Source organism: Silurus aristotelis (assembly GCF_946808225.1).
Source record: "Silurus aristotelis genome assembly, chromosome: 26".
Classification (NCBI taxonomy): Eukaryota; Metazoa; Chordata; class Actinopteri; order Siluriformes; family Siluridae; genus Silurus; species Silurus aristotelis.
The window spans coordinates 15,358,095-15,377,723 of NC_139599.1; the positions used below are offsets into that span (position 1 = coordinate 15,358,095).

The 19,629-nt window shown below is 39.3% G+C and overlaps 1 protein-coding gene across 1 annotated transcript; it reads left to right on the top strand.

Annotated features, from left to right (window-relative positions):
• On the top strand, nt 1-2,492 carry fzd9a (frizzled class receptor 9a). The gene has a single exon (XM_083530745.1). It carries the CDS (start codon nt 424-426, stop codon nt 2,188-2,190), a length of 1,767 nt encoding a protein of 588 aa, XP_083386871.1. The 5' UTR covers nt 1-423; the 3' UTR covers nt 2,191-2,492.
• The last annotated feature ends 17,137 nt before the right edge of the window (nt 2,493-19,629 follow it).

Below are 19,629 nucleotides of genomic sequence, written 5' to 3' on the forward strand. Positions count from 1 at the left end.
GGGAAAAAAAGCCAAAGATCAGTCAGAGAGAGGAAGAGATAAAGAGAGGGAGCTCTCTGCTGAGAGAACACTGCTGTGTGGTTTATCTAGGCTGCGACGGGCACGAGATGAGACGAACACGAGACGGGCACACATTTATGGTCTGGAACGGAAACAAGCGTGACACGAGGGGAGAAACAAAATCTTGAAGCACACGTGCACTTTGCTTTCAGTCTGAGATTCTTGTTCGGAGAACTGCTTTTGGAGTGAAGAGTGTGAAGTGTTTCACCGCGGAATGTTATAAATACTACGAACAGTACAAGCATACTTTGCATTCAGATTTATTTTCTAACATGCCTGGATTCAAAACAGATACCCTTTGCTGTTCACTGTTCATGACATGGAGAACTTTCTAAAGGCTCTGAACGAGTTCGTCTGCTAAGGATGCATTGTGGGACTTTTACACTCCGTGCCATCGCCATGGCATGTCAAGTGTCTGTTTCAATGGTGCTCCTGTGCCAACTGGTGGTTGCCGGGTTCTCGCTGGAGATCGGAGGTTACGAGGGTGATTGGGGCAGACCGGCAAAGTGTCAGCTGATCACCATTCCTATGTGCCAAGGAATTGGCTACAACATGACACGGATGCCCAACATCATGAAATATCATAGTCAAGAGGAGGCAAGTATAAAACTCAGCGAATTTGCTCCTCTGGTGGAATATGGCTGTGATGTACATCTCCGCTTCTTTTTGTGTTCTCTGTACGTGCCGATGTGTACAGACAAAGTGTCCAACACTATCCCGGCATGCCGACCTATGTGCGAGCAGGCGAGACAGAAGTGCTCTCCTATTATGGAGAAATTCAATTTCAAGTGGCCGGATTCATTGGACTGTTCGAAGTTGCCAACCAATAACGACCCGAATTCCCTGTGCATTGAGGCTCCAGAGAATGACACGGTGCCTGAGACTAGGAAAGGGGAGGGAATGCTGCCTGTGCCGGCCAGACCCAAGCAGGCCAGCAGAAGCCCTGGACAATCATCTGGGTCTTGTGAAAACCAGGGGAAGTTCCAATATGTGGAGAGGAGCAAATCGTGTGCGCCGCGATGCACCCCAACTGTTGACGTGTTCTGGTCGAGGCAAGACAAGGACTTTGCTTTCATCTGGATGGTTGTATGGTCTACACTTTGCTTTATCTCGACTGCCTTCACAGTCCTCACCTTCCTCCTCGACCCACAGCGATTCCAGTACCCAGAGAGGCCTATTATCTTCCTCTCTATGTGCTACAACATCTACTCTGTGGCTTTCATCATCCGCTCTGTGGCAGGAGCCGAGAACATTGCCTGCGACAGGGAAAACGGACAACTTTACATCATACAAGAGGGCTTAGAGAGCACAGGGTGTACCATAGTCTTCCTCATTCTGTATTACTTCGGCATGGCTAGCTCCATCTGGTGGGTTATTCTCACACTCACCTGGTTCCTTGCAGCCGGCCGGAAATGGGGGCATGAAGCGATTGAGGCACACAGCAGCTATTTCCACATGATCGCCTGGGGCATCCCGGCTTTGAAAACCATAATCATTCTCACCATGCGCAAAGTGGCAGGTGACGAGTTGACCGGACTGTGCTACGTCGGCAGCATGGACACCAGCGCTTTAACCGGGTTTGTCCTGATCCCCCTCTCGTGCTACCTAATCATTGGCACCTCGTTCCTCCTGACTGGATTTGTCGCTCTTTTCCACATTCGTAAGATCATGAAAACCGAGGGTACCAACACCGAAAAGCTGGAAAAGCTCATGTTTAAGATTGGGATCTTCTCTGTACTTTACACTGTCCCAGCCACTTGCGTGATTATCTGCTACTTTTACGAGAGACTTAACATGGACTACTGGAAGTTTCGCTCCCTGGAGAGCAAGTGTGTCTCGTTTCCCGGACGAAGGATCGAGGACTGTTCCTTGGAGTCTTCCGTGCCCACCGTAGCCGTGTTCATGCTGAAGATATTCATGTCTTTAGTGGTAGGCATTACCAGCGGGGTCTGGGTGTGGAGCTCAAAGACTCTCCAGACTTGGCAAGCCTTGTGCACCAGGAGGTTGTCGATGAGGACGACGCACAAGCCGTGTCCTAGCATCAACTGCAGCTCCCACTGCCATTACAAAGCCACTTCATTCCATGCAAACAAAACTGACTCATGCACAGACAGTCCTACAAGGGTTTGACAAAACTTTTTGGCACTTTGAACAATTACAGACAATTTTAAAAGCCTGCACTCGGCAACGAAAGCATTCTAAAGCTTCAGCCGGCAAGTTTTTTTTTTGGTGCAAACTGAGATGTAAATACATGTACTGAGTTCAAGGCAGAAATGTTTATTTATTACCGCTATTTAAGTTGTCAGCTTGCCACTAAATGCACTATACTGTACATATAATTGCAGGAGCTCTAAATAATAGAGTGTAAGGGTGAATTGTATGTATAGAAAAATATTTTTGGGATAAAAGAACAATAAAAATCATATATATAATTTGCCAATGACTTCATTTAATTACACTATTCGATCCTTGTTTAAAAAAAAACAAAATGTCGCGGAAAGTATTTGTAAACATTTTCCAAATTATGCTGGTGTTCCAGGAACAGATTGGAAGCAAACTCTACATTTCTTTCACAAATGCCTTCTTTTGTTAGAACGTTTAGAGAAAATGGATTGTGCCCATGGTGCTCTTTTGGAACAGCAGATCATATTTCTCACTTGTTAATGATTAAGTGATCTAAAATTAAGTAATGCAGTGTCGTGAGTTTAATGCTACATTCTATGTTTTTATTAGTGTATATAAAGCCCAGTTGTAACGCTTCTCAAATTGCACTTCAAATGAGCTTAAAATGTTAGCTTATTTGGTATCCATCTGGAAGCTGCTGTCACACTTTCCTAAGTGACAGGGCCTTTATTTTAATTCTGTATATGTTCCACAAAGCTGCTGTCAGCTGATCACAGCCTTGGCTACTATGGTTTATAAAAAAAAAAATAAAAAAAGGTTCTGGCCAGGGCTCTGCTCACGTTTTACCGACGTGCTTGTACTTGTGTCGTTTCTTTTCCTGTGAACCTTTTGCTTGTCCTCAAAAGGCAGCTGCGACTTTGCATGCCTTTTCGACGTGTTTATGAAGTGCATCTGGATCCAGTGCAGACTAATAGAGAGCGGCGGAGACTTTTAGGATATAAAATGTGTACCTTTGCAGACCAGTGAAAGCTGTGTACATGTTAAAAAGGCGCCTCTACAAGCCAACACCATTAGTCATATTTTGCAGAGATGGAAGCGAATCCCAGGTCCAGAGTAAATAGGATTTGCAGAGGCCAATCTCCTGGTCCAAATTAGGGATTACTATGTGTCCATAAAACTGTCCTGCTGCAGTATGCTCTCAACTATTGAGAGTTTTTTTTTATTTTTTTATTAGAAATGTAAATATTTATTCTAACCAGTGTTTTTTATGTATTCTCCTAGCGCCTGTATATCTAATTGTACCGACATCCTTAACATCACCGAGCCCAGGTTTTAGATTTTAAACATGTTGTATTTGACCAAAACAAAGTTTGTAGCTTTTATTATGTGGGGTATTAACAATTAAGTGATTGTCAATCAAGTGATAGATGAAACCGACGATGTCTTGTTATCTTTTTTAAGTTGAAATGAAAGGCGGTGTGAATAAACCTTCGTAAAAACGAATACTCATGACATTTTAAAGCCATGATGTACAGAACATCATGCAAGGATATAGTAGAAAATGTATAAAAACTAATGCTGCCAAAATTAACGCCTTAATAACGCGTTAGCGCGAATTCATTTAAACAGCACTTATTTTATTAACGCACGATTAGTGCAGCACACATTTCTGTTGAACCATTTTTATTAAAAATATTAATACATATATAATGCAACACACATTTATTTACAACATTCTTTCTATTCTCATATATAATTTTTTTTTTTACCAAAAACATTTTTAATCACTAAACATTTGCCACTAAAAAAGCACCAAAAACTGCCATGATGCACACATCCGGCAATTAAACCCGTCTGTGTGGAAACAGCAAAAGTCCCGTTAATCCTGAAGATTTACATAATTTAAAACACCATAATTACTTTAATTAAACATTTACAAGTATATTTTGTCTTCATGCTCTATGTTGAGTTTGGTTTTACTAACAATAAACATACATTTGCATAGCAAAAGCATCCGGATTTGCCCATGTAATAGTTAACTCGTGACAATCACGCGATTAATCAGGATTAAATATTTGAATCGACTGACAGTTCTAATAAAAACATTTTGCAGATAGGATTTGCATTTCACGTGTTGGCAAATCAAATTACATCGTCTAAATTGCCTGTGCGAGCGTGCTCTACTATCAAAAATTCATTTACAGAATTTCATTAGAACAGAATATACCTTTCTCCCAAACATTATAAAATATTTAAATCCCTGCTGCTTATATATTTGTATATATTTTATATTTATACATTTTCTTTATTTTATTTTATTTTTTTACCTGGCTTACAGCCTTTACATGCAATATGCAAGGGGTCCATTCACCCAGAATTACCCAATTAATTGAAATCACTTTAGTAATCTAAAGAAAAAAGATTTCATTGGAACAGAATATACCTTCCTAATATTAAATATTTAAATCCCTGCTGCCATTATATATTTTGATATATTTTATATTTATATATACATTTATTTTTTATATATAAATATTTTTTTTTCCTGGCTTACAGCCTTTACCTGCAATATGCAAGGTAAAGGTAAAGGTAAAGGTAAAAGTAAATGTAAATGTAAAGGTATGCATTCACCCAGAATTACCCAATTAATTAAAATCACTTTAGTACTCTGAAGAAAAAAAACAGTGACAGTTTGCCAAAAATGTGTCATGTATTCGAAACTCTCTTTCATCGCCCAGTCTCAAACATATCTCATTCCTGAAACCAAAGAAAGAGATATTTGTCATGCAGATTGTCATGTAGATTTGACCCACACAGATGGTTTTAGGTTGAAGTGTTGGTGCGACGCTGCAGCGTTTGTGTCGCCCGAGTGCTTGGTTTATCCAGCAACAGCCTTCATTATTCGGCCCATCAAGAACCAGAGCATAAAGGCCCCATTGTACACCTTGATGTTTAACGTCCTAAATGCTATTTTAGGCAAATCGTTCGCTCAAAGAAGCCCCCTTTCGGACTTTCTAAAAGTGAATGTTAATGGCCTTGTAAGTGAGCTTGAGAACGGGACAAGATAGAACAGTTTTAAACAATCTCGTAACTCGGAGGAGAAGCCATGTGTACATTTAACAAGAGGCTCATTAAAGCGCCGGGGACTTTCCCCTCGTCTTTTAAAGAAAGCCAGAGCAATAGAGCAAAAGAAGAAAGGAATAGTGCTCGTTACCAGTTACCCCACGGGTAGGATCCCTTTCCCAGTGTGTTTGAAGTGGAAATAAGGTAGCTTGGTGAAAGCGCACTAAGAAGCTGTTGCCACCCAATGCTTTTTCTTTTCTTTTTTTTTTTCTTGTTTTCTTATTTATTTATTTATTTTTATCTGGTAACCTATTAAAAGCCGTAATCATTATTCACATGCGCTCAGTTGGGGCCGTGCACACACACACACACACACACACACACAAGTTTGTTTTTTGATCAAAAATAGACATTGAAATTCCGTCATGTATAACATCCAATAATATTTTCTCTGAAGGGTTTGTTGGATGTTTTCCTTTTCATAAGGATTCTACTTCTGAAATGGAAATTGTCTGTGTTTCCACCAGGAGAAGAAAGCTGAAAAGGATGATGACATTTGCTTTTATTTTGCGACAATTTGGATTAAAAGTAAAACTTTGGCGCTAGATCCATATGACCTTACCAAGACCAGAAGCGAAGCCATAATGCATACAGATGACTGAAAATTGGATGGTACTTTCACCATTACTCTCCTCCGGTACTCTCCTTTAAATAGGTTTGGAAAGTTTTCTCTAGAATGAAGCCATCATTTTATTTATTGGACTTGTCCCTTAAAATGACGATGGCCTTCATGAGCGCCAATTGTCTCTTTTTGTCACATCCAAAGAAAGCAAGTTGAATTCGCTGTATATTTTCTCCAGTAACTACTCACCTAGATTTCAAGGCTGCACCATTGAGAAAAAGGAAACGTGTTTAAACTTCATGCTATAAGTATATTAGCATTGGAAATCACCCAACTGTCCAAAATAGTTTCTGGGGGCAATGTGTGCCAGGAATTTTGTATTTTTTTTTATAGTGTTTTCTTGAAATCAGGCCTCAGCTTCTCTTGCCTGATTTATTTAGATGTGACAGTCAAGAGCAGGCCACTGTCTGGTTCAGGCAATCCTCAAACCTCCAGACAGTTCAACCTGACAAAAGGGCCTTTGCTGGGCTTTGGCTCGGGGATACGCAGCACAGAGACGGCTTTGTGCTGCGGTTGAACGTCCGAGACACACCGTGTCTTGTTGCTCGCCAAACTGTCAGGTCTCTCTGGTCTACGCAAGACATCCTTTTCAATCAGGTTGTTTCTTGCCTGGCTGTCGTGTCGAATCCAAATCATAGCACTGCTAAGGGCAAACCCAGAAACCGTGCACAGAATTTCAAGAATGAATCTTCAGGTTTGGGTAATTTTTTTGTTGTTGCCAAAAATAACATATATTTCAGAAAACAGAGTGAGGCCATGGGAAAGAATAAGAGCCCCATTAGGAAGATTAGTAGCCTAATGGGTTTTCATATCAAAATCTGTTTACTGCTTAAACATTCAGTTGTAAAACTGCCCGTCCCATGGCGGCCATATCACGGTTCCTGTTATTAGTGAGATGAGACGCGTAAGGCTAGTAAAGAGCAATGCCCCCAGCTGAGCCATGTGCTGCTAGTTAGTTCCCCTCACGCTAGCCATGCTAGCGGCCCATATTTCTGGCATCCTGCTTCTCTTGCTCAGGCCTGCCTGGCGTTACCTAGCCTGGCTTATGACTCATGCATGTCAGTTGATCATGCTAACGGTGTCTCGGATAACATTCCTTGCAGAATGCTGGCTTGCGCGGGAAAACTCATAAAGGTAATTAAGGTGTCTCGAAATGAGCAGGCCGGTCAGTTTAATAGCAGCCGAGAGGACTATGGAAGCTTGTTCTCTTGGCGTCAAACTGCAATTACATTTTCCATGGTCATTTAGCGTCTCGGGGTGTTCATAATCAGCCTTGAGAGGATGCGAGGATTGGACTTTGTCGTGAATTGTGTTCACGTGCTAGTTTTTAACATCGCCAATAACTCCTCAGTGGTTGTTTATTTAGGAGAGCGCAAAAGACCATTGTGGAAATTTCATCAAGTTTAAGGCCTGAAATAAGCACACCACTTGAGCACTTGTTCCAAGAGCCAACTGTTATCTAATGCTCAATGCCATATGGCTTGGGGCCTCCTGTCACAGTGTTTTTTATGAAATGTGAGGTAGATTCTGGACCTTGAACTGTGAATTGCTTCTCTCTTCTCCATTTTATTTGTTTAGCGGTTATAAAAGTATGTATACGTTTATCAATAATGAGAGAACCAGTGGCGAATGTGGTAAAAAAAAACTCTCTGAGATGGCATGAGGAAAATCCTTGAGAGACACCAGACTCAAAAGGGAAATCCAACCTCAGCTGGGTGTCACTGAATGTCCACTCATTATAGTTCCATTATTGTGTGCAGTTATAAGGCGAGTAAATGCAGCCTGTGGTCTTAAACAATTGTAGTAGACCGCTGATGTCTAAATTGATCCTTAAAATTCTTAAGTTGCTTAGTAACTTCATGGATCTTTGGGCTGTTCATGTGGAACCCTCCCCCGGTGCACAAATTGAAGAGAACTCAATCCAGAGGTAGGGCATTGGGATGAATCAGTTTCTGGCTCTGGATGATTAGACATTAGCTTTGTTGTAATTCTGAAAGAAGAGTCCCAGATCTAGGATTAAAAACATCCATGGCATGACTCAAATGAGATCAATCAATCTCCACTGGCAGTGTTGTGCTCGTTACTAAAAAATAGTAACTAGTTACAGTTACTCGTTACTTCATTCAAAAAGTAACTCAGTTACTTTGTTGATTACTTACACCAAAAATTAATGCGTTACTGTAAAAGTAACTTTTTAGTTACTTTTTTAAAGAACCTTCTTTAATGTTCCCACTAATGCCCTTTTATGCGTTATGGTCTATACAAACACAAAACTGACTTAAACACACTTTAAAACACTATTTTATTGAAGTCAGACCAAAACAAACTGAATACATCACAAGGATTTCTGAAATAAATAACAAAACAAGCTGAATAATATATTCACAATCAAAAACTAAAGCGGCTTCTGCTGTTGCGTTGAGCTCTTAAAAATGTTCTTTTCACAGCTGAAGTATGAAAACTATCAACAATGTAGAACAGAACACCGGGTTAGCTTCTAGCTTCTAGCTCCTCAGGCATGGAGGTCCTGGAGCAGCTTTAACAGATTGGAGTTGCTGTTTATCGCAGTAGATACGAGCTTCGAACCAGAAAGACACAGCTTACATTTGACTTAAAAGTTTTTGTCTTTATACTCAACTAAAGTGAAATAATGAGCATATTTCCACTTTGAGAAACTCGTCTTGCTCTCGCCTCGACTCGCCATTACTGCCGCACAGACCTGAATAAACGGAGACACGCCCACAGTGCGTCTTCTTTGTGTTTACAGTGGTTTATCCACCAATCCTACAATGCGTCGCTGCTGTAAGCAGGTTAGGCTGTAGTCTACACTTCAGCCCAAATTCATTTATTTAAAAAAGTAACGGGTAACGCACCATATGGTAACGGAGTTACTTTATTTTTAAAAGTAACGCGTTACAGTATTAGTTACTGTAAAAAGTTACCGGTAACGCGTTACTGCCCAACACTGTCCACTGGCCTATTTGTGTTTTTGTTTTTTTTGTTCTCGTCCATTGTTCTTGCACTTGTTTGCATGATCTTCCTTCTCACTTGAGTATGTTTTTGGAGCTCTTGCTTGTCAAGCCAAGGACACAACCCAGGACCTCACCCAGACCCTGCACTTTCTAGGCAGCTGCGGCTGCTGATTCATCCATCTCTAAAACAAGCCAGATGAAATAAACGGCCTCGCACTCATACTGAAAGCATGACGTACGGTAAACGATTGGAGTTTGTGCTCCTGTTCTTTTATTATTAGTTTGGGCCTTCCGTTGAGTAACAATCCAACATGTGTGTTTTGACCGGGGCTTAACACAATGACTGGAAGGTCTCCAAAGATTCTTCAAAGACTCTTAAGCCATTATTTTGATCTTGGGTCAAAATGACATTTTCTGAAAAGGGGAAAAAGAGCTTAAAATGATTTGTCAATCATAATTTTTTAATGTGGGTGTCTCATTTTTCTGAGATTGGAATCAAAAAGTGTTGATGACTTAAAAAAATGACCGAAGTGTGAAAAAAGGGAAAAAAATTCAATGGAAAAATATGATGTTCTGCATTTCTATATGGTGCAAATAGTTCGCTTTTGTTTTTTTTGCTTCAGACGGAAAATAAATAATACATTTTCCTAAGTGCATTCCGACATCTAACGCATGGCCCTTTCACAAACAGGCCTTTGTAGTGCAAAAAAAAGAAAAGAAAAAAATTAAATAAAATCAGATGTTAATTTCCATTTCTGTCTCCAGCTCTACCTCTGCCATGTTAATCCGCATTCTATGTCTCTCAGGAAACGCCTCAGTCTCTGTAGTGTTGTGATATTCACGTAGCGAACGCGCTCGAGAAACAGTTTCGTCAAATCAATCTACATATAAAATACAATAATTTGGTCACAAATCTTTGGTCACTTTCTAAATAATAAAAGTATAGCGCATCTACTAATAATTATATATAAATAAAATGTTTTTTACCCGATGCAAATTAAAATGTTAAAAGTGATGCATTGCAATACAATTGTCGACTTGTATCCCATGCGCGCTTTTTAAATCGACGCATCGCATCGTTACTTAATAAGCCAATGCTCTCACTATGTCCATGCTACCTACTTTGCATTTCCCAAAACCATACCAGTAGGTGTTTGTGTGCAGGTTGACCTCCCATACAGGCTGTATTTCCACCACCCATCCAGGACATGGATCAAGAGCATGAAGATTGACCTCACAAATTACAACTGAGCAGACCTGAGCAGACTCCAGTCGTCTAGACCGAGGAGACAATTAAGGAAGCATTCCCGAACTGACGAAGGAGTCGGAGAAACTAAAGAATCCTTGGCTAGGGCGAGTGCCAAGTGCTGTGAAGTCTCTATTGCTGCTGGCTGACATCAACACATTCCCTTACCTTCTCAGCTGTACCACATTTCCAGAGAGATGAGCTACAGGTCACTCAAAGTTCTTAACTGTGAGAAGAAATGTAATGGCTTTTTGGGTGCTATAGGTGACATACAACTTGTGGAAAAAGGTCTATTAACCAAAGTATACAGCATATAAAATACAAGATACATAGGAATGACCTTGGATTTAGGTTTTGTGTGTGTGTGTGTGTGTGTGTGTGTGTGTGTGTTTCTTCCCCCTGGTCATGATTAATCTTTGCATAACACTTTGCTAAGATCTAAAAGATGTTCACTTGCTGCCAGAATAACAGTGTAGGATGTGACCTGGCTGTTGCTCAGACGTGTGGGAGTGCAATGAATACAAGTAGGAGGCAGAGTATGATGATGATGGTGGTGGTGTCAGAACTTAGGCTCTTACAGGTGTCAGGCTCCAAGCTGACCCGCTCAAACGGGATGTGGGTTTCCTGCTCGCGCTGCACTACGCTGCAGGAACACTGCTGACTAACGGGGAAAAGTGGAACTGTGGGGAACAAGTAAGCGGCAGGTCGGAGTAGCGAGAACTGCAGTGAGTGTGTGTGTGTATATGTGTGTATGACTGAATCAAGCACACATGGCTGTAAACTCAGCACACTGCATCAGCGAGATGTCCGGGTGTAGCGTGCCATTACCGTTATTGTGTTTGAGCTGTTTCCCAGCAGATTCAAAGCGAGCAGCGAAAGGGAATATTACGTTTGAATGAGAAAATCAGTGAACTCCAATTAGACACACGTGCATGTACTGATCAGGGGCTGTGAAGCAATTTCACTTTGTTCTTAGGCATATGGGTGTGTGGGTGTGTGTGTGTGGGTGTTAAAATAAAATGCTAGCAAAAAAAAAAAAAATTTATAAGCAGAAATGCAGAATATTTGCCTTTGGTTGGTACCAGTAAAACATTATAGGAGTATTTAGAAACAACAACAAAAAATAAATAAATAAAAACACAACAGCAGCTTCAGAAACACAACAAAAACAAAAGCACAATAGCAGATTCACAAATACAATAAAACCAAATATACAAAAGCAGCTTCAGAAACACAACAAAACCAAATACAAAACAACATCTTAAGAAATATGAAAAACCAAACACAACAGCAGATTTACAAATACAACAAAATTAAATACACAGTGTAAACAGTACACAATAAACAATAAACAGTGGCTTTAGACAAAAACAAATCCAAAAACACATCTTCAGAAACATGGAAACAAACAAACCAAATACACAACAAAAGTAGATACACAGCAGCAGCTTCAGAAATACAACAAAACCAAATACACAAAAGCTGTTTTAGAAACATAAAAAAAACAATAACACAACAGAAGTTTTAGAAAAACAATAAAAACAAAACAAAACAGCACAACAGCTGTTTCCGAAACATAACAAAACCAAATACACAAAAAAACAGATACACAACAAAAACAGATAAACAACAGCAAACCCAGAAACGGAACAAAAAGAAAATTTGAAACACAGCAAATTTTAAAGTAGCAACAAAAATATTTAATAGCAACTTAAAAAATCTAATAAAAACAAACACACCACAGCTGTGAAACTTAAACTTAGCAGAATTACCAAAAAAATTTTTATTGAACATCGCAAGCTTCTTGCTGATCAGAGTTTTCAGCTCTTACAGTCCACCAGTAGTGTAAAATGAATCGGAAGTATATACATTTTTTCTATGCAAAAGAAACATCACAGTTGTTCATATTAAGATTTTTTTTCCTTTGTCTTCAGCTTAGCTCTATTACCCATGGCATGTATTCTACAAAGAAGATCATAGCAGGGTTTCCACTCTCCATCATGGACATTTACACTACAGGCTGCATCGCAAAGCCACCAGCGATATGACTGATCTCACACACACCCCTCACACACACACACACACACTCGTTACCCTCCTGCTGTTTAGAAAAAGGTACCAAAACATCAGGCATTCACATCCAGACAGTGTAACAGTTTCTTTTTGTAAGCCATTCGACTCTTCAGTACAAATAGACTGAAAGGCATATGGCTGAAACGACAATTAATACTTAATTCTTTATCATTTTGTTCGAACCCTTTTTTTTTTTTTTAACAGCATTTCAAATATTCACTGAAGTGATGCTCCAATCTTAAAAAAAAAAAAAAGCCTGGCATTCACCCAAACATTGTACCAATGGTAATATTTCATCTATACAGACAAATGGGGATCCATATCATCCAGACCTACCACTGGAGAAGTGCTAGCTCAGTGGATAAGATGTTGGCCTTTAGAGGAGAGATCATGGGTTCAAATCCCAACACCAAGCTGGGCCACTCAAGGCCCTTAACCCTGAATTGCTCAGCTGTATAACTGAGATAACTGTGGGCCTGAATAACGGCGTCTGCCAAATGCTGGTGTGGAAATGGACACGGGTGTCAAAAAAACCAACAACCAACCACAGCAACATTCCTTAAAAGGTCCGAAAGTCATTGAAGCCGCGAGAGAGCTGAAAGAACTGCATCACTTCGCAAATATCTGCCGTAAATAACTTTGCTGCTATGGGTTTCACTCGGGGTCAAATGGTGTGAGTCGACCGTTTTGGTTTAGAATAAAAATATCTTGAGATTTATTGAAAAGCAAAAGATATACGATCGATTCTTTTGTTTTCTTTTTCATCAATGGTCTTTTATGTAACATTTATATACTGACTTTCAATATTAGACAAGTTGGCCATAGGATTAGTGTGTTTTTTTTTAACCTCCAAGTCCATTTTCTTTTAGAATAACCTTCACTCTTCTGGGAAGATGTTCCACCAGATTTTGTTGTGTGCTTGTGGAGATTTGTGTAAATTCATTGTGTTTGTAATGTCAGGTACTGAAATAGGTGAGGTAAGAAGGCCTGGGGTGCCTTTCACGTTCATCCCAAAGGTGTTCAATAGGGTTGGAGCTCTATAGCAGGAGATATATAGCCTCCACTCCAAACCATGTAATGCAGATCTTCATGAAACTGGCTTTGTGTTTGGTTTTGGTCTCCTAGTTGAAAATAAAGTGAAAATGTATTGCTATAGATGTCCTATACAAAAGTTTGTGGGAACAGTTTTTAAAAGAACCACGTATGGATGAAAACTGAAAAATTATTTGTCCCAATACTTTTGTCTATATATTGTACAATTCATAATATGGTTAAAAAAACCTTGCTTGTGTTGATGCAATAATGCAGAAGATATAATTTTTTTATAAAGTACCTATGACAGGACATGACATGACATGACTAACCAAGAAAACCAACTAACCTATAAAAGAAATATGATTGAATCCCGTTCTTCAGTTGATGGTTTTATTTGTTATTGCTAATTATTTGCGCTTAGTAGTTTTCCGCTACGCTAGTTTTAGCTGATTAGCAACAGAACAGACAAAAGTTCAGGGACAGTAAGTCTTTCAAAAAGACAAAAAAATTCAAAGAAAATCAAAATGCAGTGTATTTAAGGGTGTATTTAAAAAAAGTCAGTAGAAAAATAGTAAATTATGTTTGTAATTAATCAAATAATAGAAAAAAAAACAAGGTCCCTGTTTCTATTAGTGTATAACATGATATTTGGCGATACAGATGCCTGTTTCAATGAGAAAGAATGAATTGGAAAGATTGGAAGTGTGTGCACTGTATGTAGCTAGACATTACTTTATTCCTTAGCTCCGTGTTCTGTATGCAGCTCTATGTTGTGTGATGTACTGTAGCTTTATGTTGTATTTATGAAGCACCAATGGTTATGAATAAACGTTGTCTCATTTCACCGTGTAATGCGTCAGCTATATATATTGTTGAAACGACAATAAAAGCTTCTTGACTTAACAATAGCTCCATTTGTAGCATCCAGAAATAGTATCTACTGTATTTTTTGTGGTGGTGGTGCTGATTATTGACCACATGATGACGTGAAATGTGTTTGTGTTACAAAGCTGTTGGTATGTTGAACACCCAGACCAGAGCTGTGGTATTTATTCCATGATATGAATATCTGGACATGTTTGAGGTCAAAGACAAAACCAGGAAGCAAGGACGCGTTCATATTCGGGTTCTCGGTTTTAGAGACCCTGATAGACCTGCTGGTTTCCAAACAGGCACGATTACGTCGTATTAGCAGGGCATTGTAATGGAAGGTTCGCTGTGCTTAAGTGTTTACGAGAGGGGAGCATGTGTGCCAAGGTCTCACGAGACTACAATTCAACTGGTCAGGTGGTTTGCCCTGCATGCCATGTTCCGCGTAAGCTATGCTAGGGGAAGCTTAAGATCGTACCCAGTGGGCAATAAAACGAGTTGGCGCCAGGGCTCGAGGCCTGCATTTTTTCTGTTAACCCATCTGTCAGCAAGAACGCCTGAACCGGATTAAGAGCATAGGGGGTCACATCTTGTTTGTTTCACTGTCATTACCATTCTCTTTCAAGCACACACACACACAATTGGACAGCTGCCCTTGCATTCTAATATCCAAACTGGTCATCTAAAACATCTAAAGCCAGGACCACTTGAGCCACTTTGTAACTCTACTTGTGTCACTGAAAAAAAAATCTCTGTCCCACTCTACTAACCCAAAACTAACATCAAATGTCTACATTATTCCGAATGGGTTCTGAAATCTGGGTTCTCTTTTTTAAATGGTTTCTATCAACACTGGCATTTTCAAACGTTTTCCAAAAAATCATCCAAACCAAATTGTTTGAAAAACTGTGCAATTTCTGTCAGACGTTTATTTGCTTTCCATCTCTTTGAATCGGTTTGACAGTGTTGAGGAAAAGCATTGAGTTTTTTAGACCAACAAGCTCAGTGGTTAAAATGCTGGACTCTGATTGGAAGGTCATGAGTTGAAATCCAAACACCACTGAGCTGCTGTTGCTGGGCCTTTGAGAAAGGCCATCAACTGTTTCTCTTTGTAGACATAATTGCAATATTATAATATTGTCATTATTGTTAGTCGCTCTACCAAATGCCATAAACGTATTGGTAACCCAAGACTGAAGTTTTGATTTGAGCAGGTCACATGACCGTATCACATGACTAAAAATATAATGAAAAAATTTTCACACAATATCATGAAACATCATTTTCATATACATTTTCAACTTAATAGATTTTTCTATTTTCACTGCACAAAAACATTATCTTAGTGCGAAAGGAAATCCAAAACAAATAGATATCCTAATTTATTATCGGAATATTTCGGTATGATGTTGGACCACCATTTCTCTGAGATGAATGGAAGACATACAATTGTATAGGATGTCTAGGGATGTCATAGGGATACATTTTTTCTCCAACTGAACTAGAAGACCCACTACAAACCACTTTCCTGGAACTGTACTTGAGGGATGAATGCTGTTCGTGCAAAAAACTTTCCTCAGTTGGTGTTTTGATACTAGTGATTGACAGCTTCCATTGACCAAAGACCATCCTCAGGAACAAGCCCCAGATACAACTTTCTACTTTTAATTTAAACTCATATCTGTATTTCACAAACTCATTACAATGTCATTAAACAGAATGAACACAGACTGTAGTTAATTTCAGGACACTCTATGAGACACTATGAGTCCAGTTGTTGAGTCTGAATTTCCCTCAGGGAAACGTGATGCTTTTGCTTTGTTTGTGTTTGCAGTCTGACTGAAACGAGCCGCAATTTGTTACAGTGGTTCATGTTTAGAAAATGAGATTCGCTGCGTTTTTTTTCATTTGTTTATCGGTTCTGCTACCATCATTTTTCACACTCTTAGGTCGTTCTGCTTAAAAACTTTTCTAGTGCTGCGTTCACAATTTGCAGAACCATTTAACAACTCCTGGACTATATGATCAACGATAAATATTAAACTCTATACAACAGTGGTTGTTTTTGGTTAGGTAGAATCTGTCACCCCATTATGAACCAACCATTAAGAACCAATCTTTTTCTCCTTTTCTATCTGTTACGTTTCAATCCTGTCATAGTCATTTCATACCAGATGTTATAAACATGCTTGTGTATCTGTTACATTCCAATGTGCCATTGCTGCGGTGCACAGTATGTTGTTTCCATTTCCTGTATTAGTGGTTTGATTATATTACTGCATATCTATGTTTGTCTCAGGACTTCTAGCCTGATTACTTGGCTCAATGTGGCTCAATGAGAGGTAATTATACTTCAAGACTCTTCTCTGTTCTGGCACCGAGGTGGTGGAATGAACTTCCCCTAGATGTCCGAACAGCAGAGTCCCTGGCTTCTTTAAGCGACAGTTGAAGACCTACTTCTTCCTGAAACACTTAAATTAGCATTTTTCAAGTTTGCTTTGTAAAAATCAAGAAGTATAGTCTGATTTATATTAAGTTCGTAATCTTGTGTACGAGTGTAGATTTATGCATTGCTAGAGACTCAAAGCACTTTTGTACATCGTTCTGGACAAGGGCTTCGGCTAAATGCTGTAAATGTAAATTGTTTTTTAAAAATGACCATTCAACATCTATTAGGTACCATAGGTGCCATCTAAATGCTAGTATATTTATATTATTTACTAAAAAAAGTTTCAAGGAAGAATAATTCTGCCTCTTGGTTAAAAAAAAAACCTTGACGTTTCTTTGTCAGTGCGATATTTAACTCTTGATACGTAAAGCAGTGATTCTGGTAATACACCGAACAGTTTGATAGTCTGACACACACACACTTTGCTGAGTAAGCTAAGACCGACCACACTAACCACAGCACAGCATTCCACTACACCCATGAGTATTCTCAGCAATCTGTCTGGCCAGCTGGCTAATACAGCACACCAATCTGTTATGAAGTGGGGGTGGGGGGTGTTTGTGCATCTCGCCAGATCCACAAATAATCAAGCCTCCAGTTCAGCTTCTGATAAGTGGAATAAAAAACATGATATCTTCGACCACAGCAATTCAAGTCATTCATCTATTAAAAAATAAATAAATAAACATACAGTTTTTATGTATTTAGAACACAGATTGTGTTGATTTCTGATATCGGCGATCTACTGAATAGTTCTGAACAGTGCCTTGCTTAAGTGAAGTTTAATGGTAGCTTCATATTTAGGGTCACTGTTGTCCCACATTTATCCCGTTCCACATTTAGTCCCCATGTTCTTAAATTAAGATGTTCCACTAGATTTTGCAGTGTGTTTGTGGAGATTTGTGCTCTTTCAACCACAATGATGTTAATACAGTCAGGTACTGATGTAGGTGGGAGTGAGGAGACCTGGGGTGCAGTCAGCATGAAAGATTTATCCCAAAGGTGTTCATTAGGGTTGAGGTCAAAGCTCTATATCAGGTCCCTCAAGATCTTCCACTCCAACTCCAAGCCGGCTTTGTGAACAGGGGCATTGTCATGCTGGAACAGATTTGTGTCTCCTAGTTCAAGTGAAGGGAAAAATGTCATGTTACCACATTAAAACACAAGTATGTGTTTTGGTTTTGAATCACATATGGCTGGAAATGTCGTGTCCGAATAATTTTTGTCCCTATTGTGTATTATACAGAGGTGGAATGAGAAATTAAATATTCTACTCAAGTAAAAGTACTGTTACCACAATAAGAAATTTACTGAGTTCCTTTTTTTAACAGCTGGGGGATTAAAGTGTAGTTCAAAAAAGAAATAAATTGTCATTTATGATAATGAGAGAAATCAAAAATGCAGACTCAGAATTCAGGCACGCATTAAAGAACTTTCAATTCGATGAGTTAAGCATGTTTGTTTTCCACCCCTTCAACCACTCTGTAGTGCAGTAGTTTCAGGTTAGATTTTTTACTCAGTAACGGACACTATTTAAAATACTTAAGTGCTTAAGTATCTTCAAACAAACTTCTTTCATGTTGTCATTTTGGAGAATTGTTTGTAGAATTTGGTTGAAAGTAACGAATCCATTGGTTGCATTTTGGAAAAAAGCTGTAATACAACATAATGTGAAAAACACAAAACAAAACACAGTGAAGTAAAAGTAACCAATTCAACCAGTTGTGACTTCTGATGCTAACAGGCTGCACCACGTCTAAAATATTTTAAATTATTTATTTTCCCCCGATTCTGTATTACAGGCTGTTTTGTGTGAAGTAAATATACTAAATTATTTATCAAGATGTAACATTGCAAAATCCTAGAAACGTTTAAATAAGGTGAATATTTATTTGCTGTATCGCAGGACAAAGTTCTCATCAACAGAGAACTTGTATATAGCCAGTACACATGCTAAACTGGGCCTGTGTGTGTGTGTGTGTGTGTGTATGTGTCAGTAGGTTTGTCCAGCATGTGCAGTTGTCGCCAAATACGGAGTTTCAGTTTTCTCTCCTCAAGGCACATGTTGCCAGACAGCTGCTGGATGAGAAAAAAAAACGACCTCTGATTATAAGATGTATTATATCAGAAGGGAGGATTCCAGAATCGCATACTTCAGCACTTTAAATGCTCTCCCTAAAATACCTTGAGCTTTACGTCAACACTTTAACCGTGCTTCAGTCGCTAAATCACATTGCGCTGATCTGAAGGTATGCTAAATTGTGTGTGTGTGTGTGTGTGTGTGTGTGTGTGTGTGTGTGTGTGTGTGTGTGTGTGTGTGTGTGAGTGAGTGGTGTGTGTGGTGGTTAGGGAGACCGTTTTGGTCAAGTAAGCAGTTCATACAGCTTGAATTATGGGTAATGTGGTCTTCACAAAGGTTTACATGTGTATGTTTTGAGTAGTAATATTTCTGATGGATGTTGGTTTTCTCAAGGTTGATTATGTCATCGAATGGGAGACCAGTCGCTTTATTGGAACTACATTTGAGCGTTTGGTGTGGAAAAAGGGTCTTCTTTTGGAGCTCAGCCAAGCTTAATGACACATTGGCAGGCGCACCTTGCTCCACACACACACACACACACACACACACACACACACACACACACACACACACACACACACACACACACCTCTTCGACAGCCGTCTATGAAACGTGATATGATCATATAGTATTGCATGACAAGCCACTCAGTATGTCTGTGCATGTGTGTGAGTGTGTGTGTGTGTGTGTGAAAAAGGGGAGTGTGTGGCCATGTATTTATCTTTTTTTTCTACCAGGAGCAATATATTCTTCAGGATCGTACTATGTGACAGTTTCGAATTTGTGAGAACCTCGCACTTGTTCTCATGAGGAAAATTTTTCTTTAGAAATTAAGCCGTTCCTCACAAAGACGGTAAGGCAAATGTGTGTGTTTTTGGGGTGCTGTACAGTCAAAAATAAGATACCCCAGCACCCGGGGTCACACTGCACTCAGGGTAAAGCAGTAATTACTTCTGGCCTTGACCTCACATATA

What these genes read in the sequence shown, in the direction of transcription:
- fzd9a (XM_083530745.1), top strand. Translation starts at nt 424, where the DNA reads ATGCATTGTGGGACTTTTACACTCCGTGCCATCGCCATGGCATGTCAA.